This window comes from Apodemus sylvaticus, chromosome 11 (assembly GCF_947179515.1).
Source record: "Apodemus sylvaticus chromosome 11, mApoSyl1.1, whole genome shotgun sequence".
Lineage (NCBI taxonomy): Eukaryota > Metazoa > Chordata > Mammalia > Rodentia > Muridae > Apodemus > Apodemus sylvaticus.
Window position 1 is genome coordinate 21252931 of NC_067482.1, and position 10041 is coordinate 21262971.

Here is a 10041-nt window from a genome sequence, read left to right on the forward strand (position 1 = left end):
TTAGAAAATTAACAACAGTTATATTTAGTATATAATAAATTAATTCTGAAATTGCTCTGTCATTTTACAATTCTTTTACTATTTTAAGACTTTATTTTAAACGGATAAGGGGATATTGATATTATCACAACATTTAGTGTGTGCAAAGTGCAAGAATGACCTAGGAGTGCTGAATATGTAGAGAGCATGAAGCAATATATTTATAGGAATCATATCAAGTTATGCTCTACGCAGACATAACTCTAAAAAAGTTAATTTTGATTTTTAATACTTATAGAAGTTTCATAATTAGCATGGTCTTCGAAGTTAGATATAAACACTATTATCACTAGGCTAAGAATTTTTCATTAATTTCCTGATGAATTTTCTCTTAAAAATGTCATGTAATTTAAAGCATAACTTTGGCAAAAAAAAAAGTACCTACCAAAACTTCCAAGTGATTCAAATGATGTCTTATGGTTCTTTTAGGCTATCAGTCTTGTCCTAGCAGGAAAGAACATCCAAGAGCTTGTATTAAAATAAAATATAATTTTCACTCTAGCACATTAATTTAGAACAATTGATAACTGCTTTATTCAGAGTTGAGGCCACATATTAGATTACTCATACCTTTATAGTGATGTCTGACCCTATAAATTAGCTTTTCACTTAGATCACAGACATGAATTTCATCAGACAAATCTTTGATCGCTCTACCTTCTGTTCTGGAAGCACTGGAACAATAGTTGGGTCTATTTCAGAAGTGACAATATTGTCGGTGCTGGGCTTTGGTGAAGTTGAAGGCATGAAAAATCCTGCATTATCATGCTTAAAGCTGATTGGTTCTTTCTGTGGATAAAGCAGGCTCTCTTCTGCTGGCTGTAGAGATCAAGAGCGGGACCATGTGGTTACAACTTCAAGTAGATGTTTAAAACTGGGAAGAATACGAAGCTCAAGGAGTGAGAGGCACAGACAGGCGTCACGTTAAACAGCATGTGTCTTCATTAGCATTTTTAGCTCAGAAGCTTAGAAAGGTTGCGATTAAAAACTATGCTTGTATACTAACAACCACTTTTTAATTTACTCTTTGAGAACATCATATATGTCTGCTATGGTTTATTATCATAGCCACACCACATTTTCCCTTTTAACTTCTTCTGAAGTCTACTAGCACATCTCCCTCCCAACTTCTCCTCCTCCTCCTCCTGCTTCCTCTTTTTCTTTTTCTTTTTTTTAAAATATACCTATTGCATTAAATTAGTAATGTTATTTTGTACATTGGTGTGGACTGCCCATTAATGCATGGATTAATCGTCACCACCAAAGACAAATCTCTCTCTTTCTCTTTCTCTGTCTCCCTGTCTCTATCTTTCTGTCTGTCTCTGTCTCTCTGTCTCTGTCTCTCTGTCTCTCTCTGTCTGTCTCTGTTTCTGTCTTTCTCTCTCTCTTCTCTCTCTCTCTCTCTCTCTCTCTCTCTCTCTCTCTCTCTCTCTAAGCCACTGTCAACTGATAAAAGCCCCCAGCTTCTAAACAAGATGCTCGGAAGAGTTTCTGCAAGAAAATTCTCAGTAAATATTTGAGGGACTGAATGATTCAGATCTTGACAAACAGAGATTACAGGGGGGAAAATCAACAATTTTTGACATAACCGTGTTTATATTAAAATGAGTACTCCTGGAGGACCTTCTAAGTTCACTAGTCAATTTCCAGTCGCTGCAAACGTTTTGTAAGGACTCTTACCAGTGCAGGAGTGTCCGGAGCTGTGCCTACAAAGCTGTCAAAAGCTAAGTGCTGCTGCCCTCCTGGTACCACCTGAAGAAGCAGAAAGTTAATGATACTTAAATCAGTGATGGATCATTACACATTCTTCTGTCAGCCACAGCACTCAAGCAGTCTTCAACTTCTTCACGGGCTGGACCTAGGCCATCCCGCTCATAAGTAACAGATGTGTAGCTTGACCTTCATGTGGGTCCTGAATCATGGAACAGGGCTATCAAAAGAGCTGTTGCCCATATATGGGATATGGTCTACTAGCTGGGCCGCCTTGTTTGGCCTCATGGGGAGACTTGATGTGCCAGGGTGTGTGTGGGATACCCAGGGAGACCATACCTGCTCAGAGAAGGAGAGAGAGGATGGCGGATGGGGAGAGGGAGGATGGGGGAAAGATTGTGGGAGTGGATGACCTGGAAGAAGGCAGTAAGTGAATAAGAGTGAATAAGTAAAAAAAAAAAAAAACAAGGGGGGGGAGAGAGAGAGAGACAGACAGACAGAGAGAGAGAGAGAGAGAGAGAGAGAGAGAGAGAGAGAGAGAGAGGAGGGAAGAGCCTTTGTGTCAGGTAGAGAACTGTTCTGACACTTGCTTAGGCTTCAGTCTGCAGATCATTGACTTCAGGGAAGGGAGTTTTGAACATGATGAAGTCCGAAAGGTGGGATTTTATGATGTTTTCTAAAGAGTAATATAAGACAGCAAGTACAAGTGTCCTCACATCCTGGCTCCTGCTAGTGACGGGATCTCCAGACACAGCTGTTGCACTATCTGCTGTCTCTTTAAGAATCCCCCAGACACTCAGAGAATACCCTTAATCCTGAACATGCCTATGAGAGAGCCTACTTCACTGTTCTCCTTCCAGAACTGCTCGATGCAAGTCTGACTTTTATGCCTTCTCATTTATGTTCTCATAGCAATGTGTATGAATGTCTGACTTCATTCATCTAAAAGTGTTTTTCTGAAATGTTTTTCTATCTGAAAGAAGACAAGCAAGTATCTCCAAAAGTATTTTTAGAAATAAAAATTATGTATTTACTCACAGGTTCTCCTTGTTGTGGTACGAATCCGAATTGATTATAGAATGGTATCTGCCAGAATTTTGAGAAAGGCATTAGATTTATTGTGATGATTTGGGCATAAATTTCTGAGAAATGATTACTTAAAATTGCATATCTTTTACATTAACTAAATGCATTTTGAAGGTTCACATGTCAAAAATTATCATTATCATTTAAAAATTTATCATTAAATGTCAAGATATCTTTTAACACCTTATCACGAGAGATCTGAATTTACATTAAAATTCTCAGAATTTGTGCTCTACTTACAAAACTGAACATATGGTTACCAAGTTGTATCTTAGGTTTAGTGACCTCAAGTATTTTTCTTTGCAACATTTTACATCTTGATATTTTAATAATAATAACATATGTGTGTTTACATTTAAGTGATGCATTCTTTTAGATTCTGAACGTGAGAAACATCAAATTGAGAAAAAAAATCAGTTTGAACCTGGTTTTATTAAAACCATTTGCTGACTTCACTCCTTGTAATTCCAGGCTTACTCTACATGTGTGGTCCAAGGAGCGACACCATGTCTTAATTCTGTGAGGTCAAGTGGTCAAGAACATGCACTCAATTTTTCTTTTTTGCAGGGACATTACCTTATTCTGAAATTGAACCACAGATTAAACCAAACCCTCATGGTACCTGTTCCTCAAATAGCTGCTGCTGCCCTGTCTGCTGAGGTGAGGGTGTGACTGTCTGCTGAGGTTGTTCCCAGGGCAGAAGCATGTAAACTGGGTAGTACTGAAACATCTGTAAACAAAGAAGTGCATGAGAGAGTCCGTTAGCTCAGGATTGTAATACTTTTCACTCTTTTATCATGGGCAATATTATAAAGGCGGTTTCACAGACATGAACTACTATTCCAAGCAACTGTACTGTGCATAGCAGATTCACAGTGCTTCTCAAATTGTGAAACAACTGAAACACCACATGAAATAGGACATCATTTGTAAGGATACATATTCAAACACGTTTGGATATAATAGATTAAACTAAGTGTCGGAAGCATGTGTTCTTTTAATAAAACCCTCTTGGAAGTGATATATATAGGATAATATGTAAATATCTAAGGAGAGAATAGTAATATGTAGTATTTTTCCCTGTGATTTGGAGAACTATTATTCTACAGAACATGATACTAGAATTTCTGTCATAGTGAATGAAGAAGAAATCAGATTAAATACGTTGGTGATTTCCACTGTATTAAAATAATTCCTGGGCAATGCAGAGGGCTCAGAGTTTAAGATCACTGGCTGCTCCCAAGCGGAACTGGATTTGGTAGCCAGCACAGGCATGATGGCTCTCAACCACCACTAACTCCAGTCCAGAGGCATCCAGTGTCCTCCTCTGACTTCTGGTGCTGCTTGCATGTGCTGCACATGCGTGCACACAGGCAAAACGCTCACAGAAACCCAGTAAATCTAAAAGCAAGCTTTATCAACCTTAGAATATTGGATAAATAACCAGGAAAGGTAGATAACAAGTAAAAACACCACACCCACATTGTCATGCTTTGGCTTCTAGTTATATCGTCTCTATGTGCTTGAACAGAGCATGTACAGGAAAGAAGGAACACCGGCAGTGCAGACATTTTTGAATGCTGTTTTAAGTTTTGCATCACCAAATGATTATATTATATATAACATTTGAAGATCATTGCAACCGTGTTTCTGAAATGAATACAATTTGACGATAGGTGTCTTTTTTTTTTTTTATCCTTGCCAAAAGTCAAAATCATCCATTAAGCCTCCAGAGATCTAATAATGTTTGTTCAGCTGGGTATGATTTTAATATCTCAGGCTTAAGGTAGAGCTTAGGCGTTTATAATTCTAGAAATAACCCACAAAGCTTTTGACGTAAAGCCTATGTAGAGAGTCACTGGATTGGTGGTTAAAAGGGGGCTAGAGGGCTGACTTCTAGCAGCTATTTGGTTCACCTGGTTAAGGTAGTTAATCTCATTAAATCTGTTTCCTGGGCCTTAAAATGATGCAATTGTATTTGTCACATATCTGACTCTCTACATACCTAAGAATATACAATGAGATAATGTCTAGAATTGTGTTATTATGTAATGGCAGTGGGAGTGAAACTTAATTACATAATTATACTTATAGAAGAGCCAGGCAGCGTAGCTTTGTTTGAACAAGTCAACAGGCTTCCTGTGAATCACTATTTATATATAGCCATGTTCCTTTGGACCTGAGGTATCACACAATTGATTGTCCTCATATTGACATGGTTTCTATATTCACATAATGAATTTATTAGTTAATATTAATTTAATTTTTTTCTTCCTGAAGGGAAATACTCATTAACTTATAATGTGGAGTCATATTTTAAATCCTACATAAAAGAGACCAATAATGTGTGTTAGTGTTATTTATAATAATAAATATTATTATAATAATGTATGTTATTTATAACTATACACCAGATACAAGTGGAAAATCATATGAAACAAATTTGGGAAGGTAAAAATGTCAACTCATGTTTTTATTTTTTAGTTCTTCCCCAGTGTCTGAACTTAGATACAGAGAAGGCATGATACTGGTCTTACTGGACTCATTCACTTCCAGCATAGTGATATCATAGGTATGCGAGGGTCCTAGAGACCGTTTTTAGCTGCCTGTTGTTAAAGAATCAAGTTAGGCCAGCATCAGCAGATGCTCAGAGGCCACTTATGTGCCTCTAGACAGTGGTGGGTGGTACATAGCTTATGTGCCTCTAGACAGTGGTGGGTGGTACATAGCTTATGTGCCTCTAGACAGTGGTGGGTGGTTCATAGCTTATGTGCCTCTAGACAGTGGTGGGTGGTACATAGCTTATGTGCCTCTAGACAGTGGTGGGTGGTACATAGCTTATGTGCCTCTAGACAGTGGTGGGTGGTACATAGCTTATGTGCCTCTAGACAGTGGTGGGTGGTACATAGCTTATGTGCCTCTAGACAGTGGTGGGTGGTACATAGCTTATGTGCCTCTAGACAGTGGTGGGTGGTACATAGCTTTGACTGATGTTGGAGACCCAGGGGAACAGAAGGGAATATCAAGGAGAGCAAAATGAGCCCTTCTGTCTTTGTCAAGGAATTCTCTTCACGTACCTGTGTTTGATCTTGAGGCACCTTGACAGGAACCACATAAGACATCTGAGGAAAAGAATAGCCACAAAGTCATATAAGCAAATCACTCTTGACTTGTTACTTACAATTCTTGGTCTGATTTCCCTAGACCTGGCTTCCCATGCATCATTTTCATTAGTAATTCTCCACTAAAGTTTATCTACTACATGAACTATAATTCATACAAATTCTGCATCCACCTGTTGTGTTGTTTTAAGTCCTGGTTTCTGACTATATTCTAGGACAATTGATTTTAATGGCATATTTATGTTAATAATCAGATAATATAAGGAGATACTTTCAGGGGTGGTTGCAATACTACAGGAGAAAACTTAATTAAACTCTTGTCATATTTCAAAGCTAATTCACAATAACCTTTATGCTCTGTCTTACAGCAGCAAAATGGAAGGAGCTTCACTTACAGGGCTAGCACCCTGCTGGGTCTGAGGTGGTGTCTGCTGCTGTGAGAGTTCTGGCTGGCCAGCCTGGCCTCCTTGGGCAAACCCAACCTGTCTTGAGAAAGGTATCTGATTTGGGAAGAGTCCAGCAAAGCTCTCTAGTGTGGAGACAGGAAACTGTGGGCGTCCTGAGACCTGAGCCTGCTGCTGCAGCTGTTGCTGCTGTTGCTGCAGAAACCCAGGGAAGGGAGGAATCCAGGGGTTGAAGGCACCCTGTGAAAAGCAAAGATTGAAAGAAACCATTACTCTTTCGTGTAAAAAAAGAAAAAAGAAAGAAAGGCAGGGAGGAAAAAAGAAGAAAGAAATTGAAATCCACCCTCAGTAAGAAAGGCAAAAAATGTAAACAATTCACATATTTCAGGTTTTATGAGAAGACAGCATCTCAACTACTCATAAATGTCACAGTTTTCAAGTGATGAGAAACACGGAACACAAAGAGTTAATAAAACAGCACAAGTTTCTGCAGCACTTTGCCTGGATTCAAAAGATCTCCCCCCTCCCCCGCCACACACACATACTGCTCCATTCCTCAGGTTTGGCTATATGTGGTTTGTTTAAAATAGTTAACTACGTCAAAACTCATCAGAATTACAACCTGGCATGTCCCAAATTTGTTTGTTTACATCCCAAAGCTGCCCCTTCCAGTCTCCCCTCATAGAGTTCCTTCCCCCAACCCCCATCCCCTTCTCCCTGCAAGAATGAGGACCCCCTTTATATCTCCTCACCCTGGCTCATCAAGTCATACCATTTTTAAAGCAAATATAAGTAAATACATTTTGTTCTCATCCCATACCATTAAAAAACCGCTCATTAGAAATACATTCCCTTTAAACTGAATGTTTACATAGCAGTACCTGGAATTGCAGTGGCAAAAGTTGACCATTATTAAGATTCAGGAGTAGCTAGAAAAGGAGAGACAATATGGAAACAAGATGACGACGCAGTATGAAATATTTTCTGTAGATACAGCACAAGGCAATGCTGATGGATGAGCTCTCTGTTTGAAGGGACACATTTCCCCAACAAGACTGCATTAGATCACAGTGATGAGACATTAGAGTTGAAGGTTTGGGTTTAACAATGCCATCATTACTGTGAATGAGAGTGCATAGTAGCAGCTCATCCCAGTGGCTTGGGCATTTTCTATGTTTATACATTCATTTTTAAGATCCACATAGGGTGCTATTGGAACATACGGTATACAGTATATATATATGAATATACAGTATACAGATGATGCTGTACTTGTGCTTTGGGAATTACAAGGAAGACAAACATGGTTTAACAAGGTACCTGGTAGACAAAACAGCCAAGCAACTTGGAAATAAGTTTGGAGATGTTTAAGACCTAGAGGGCTGGATGCAGGCTTTTATCTCCTCCCGGTATGTTTTCAAGTACAGAATACAGGGGAATGTTTTAATTATTTAAACTAACCTCATGACTGTTGCTAGCAGACAATAGACGCTGCGAGATAAGCTAAAAAAACAACAACAACAACAAAGGAAATAATAGTGGTGAGGGGAGGGAATTGCATGAGTTTACATGAAATCAGAAGCACTTCAAGCCACTTACCGGGGCTGATGATGTAGCTCCTATGAGTCCGAGAAGAATTATGATTTTCATTTTCAGATGATACACCTATGTAAAAATTCATCAGATGGCCCGTCAAAAATGAGTCAGTTCTTTAGTCTTAGGTTTTATGGCTCAAAATAAAACTTTATCTTAATAACTGTTTTCTTTCAGTATAGATAATTCTGAGGAAGAGCTGTTTGCTTGACCATGAAGTTCATTTAGTGGCAGATGATTGTTAGACTCTGATAGAAGTGAATGTACAATGGAGTCTCCTGCCTGGAGTTAACTGACTGGATCCTTTTTATTAGGATGATCTTAATGTTCTTAGTGAAAAAGTATCACAACAAAAAGCTAAGAATCCCAAGCAAAAGATAAAATTTCCTCCAGAAGTCTCATACTGTTCAATATGAGACTTAACTGTAGTGATCTAGCACTACAAGGGACAGGAAAGGGACAAGGCAAAAGGTAGTAGTGATGTACACCATAACTTGTGGGCACTTCTTATCTCTTGCCTCTACTTGCAAAGTTCCCACCAAACTCTATATCCCAGGCATAGACACACATTAGGGTGCCCACGGTAGTGTATCAGACTGGACTCTTAAGGTATCAAAGCAACGATCTGATATCTTACCTTACTTCTTTGCAAGATCTGTGTCCCTTTCTTTCTTGGTCTACTGTTCAGATTCTCTTAAAATTTAAAACCCATCTTTAGAAAAAAAGGGACCAATCATAATTGAAAGGGACCAGTGATTCAGTGGGTTTTAGACAATGGCTTAGCTAATAACCCCTTTCCTAATCATCTTTGTGGTGTATGGATTCCCACACCCTAAGTAACGCCTTTCAATTACCCCAGACATTTTTTCTGTGATCACTCCTGGTTTTTCCTTGGTCATGACTAACTCCCCTAAGCTAATTTTGTTCCACTCCTTTTATCATTTTAAAAATGGATAACCACCATAAAACCAAAAATGGATAACACAAAAAAAGGGTAATCCAAAACCCTTTACTAAATTCAAGACCAAATTAGTGATTTTTTTTTGACTTTGAGAAAAAAAATCAGACTGAAGACAGAACACAGATATTAGTGCATATTCAAAGCATAACTGCTGACAAATATTATCCAGTGTTCTGATATTAGGTTGCAGTAATGTGAGGTAGCTCGGCTTAAGTTTTTTAAAATTAAGTTTTCATTAATCTCATACACTATATCCTGGCCTCTGCTTCCCCTTCCTCTACTCTTCCCAGCCTCTCCTCTCCCCCAGATTCACATCCTCCTCAGAAGAGAGTAGACTTCTAAGTGACATCAACCAAACATTGCAAAATGAGATACATTGAGACAAGGCAAAAAATCCTCTTGTCAAATCTGGACCAGGCCATCCAATAGGAGGCAGAGTCCCAAGAGCAGGCAAGAGTCAGATACACCCATCCCCACTCTAAGGATCGTTTTTATAGTTCATCTCTTAAGCCTTTTGATAACAGTGGTGAATTTCCTTCTTTCTCTAAAATAAAATTCTAACAATCTGAATTTTTTTATATATCTATGAAATGAATGACCTTAAATTAATCAACATGAATCAGAGTTGCCTACAATTTCCAGTATTGAAAATATAACAGTATGATTAACTAAACCTTATTTAAATTTATTTATTTCAAAGAATTGAGCATTTACTCTGAGTGTCAATATTTTATGCTCTAATGTCCTAGGATCACAATTATTCTGATTAAAAATTATCAATTAATTTCCATTATGTGGGCATTACTTGGTTAATCTGTTCTTATCATGTAGTAAAAACAAAAGTTAATGGCTTTCTAAAACAAAGTTTAATATTTCCTAATAAAATGGAACTTAGGGTTTGAGCATGGGGTATCTGTGTAGCAAATAAAATACATAAAAGTCTAAACCATTAATTAAGATAACATGACCTTCTATCATAAAAGAAAGAGGAGTTACCACTAGGTTTTATATGTATCAAAAAAAAATCTCAAGATTAGATATTTAGACTCTGCTAGAATGTGGTAGCTAATATACTGAAACTTGATTAAAAATTTCAAGACTAGATATTTAGGGTGTGCTAAAATGT

The 10041-nt window shown here is 38.0% G+C and overlaps 1 protein-coding gene across 1 annotated transcript; it reads right to left on the reverse strand.

Annotated features, from left to right (window-relative positions):
* Window positions 1-453: 453 nt before the first annotated feature.
* Odam (odontogenic, ameloblast associated) lies at window positions 454-8011 on the reverse strand. Its single transcript, XM_052199589.1, has 10 exons — window positions 7961-8011; window positions 7823-7864; window positions 7243-7290; window positions 6353-6601; window positions 5913-5957; window positions 3458-3565; window positions 2788-2835; window positions 1720-1791; window positions 697-858; window positions 454-483 (listed from the first exon to the last, which is right to left on the reverse strand). Exons 1-10 carry the CDS (start codon window positions 8009-8011, stop codon window positions 454-456), a joined length of 855 nt encoding a protein of 284 aa, XP_052055549.1.
* Between the last annotated feature and the right edge of the window lie 2030 nt (window positions 8012-10041).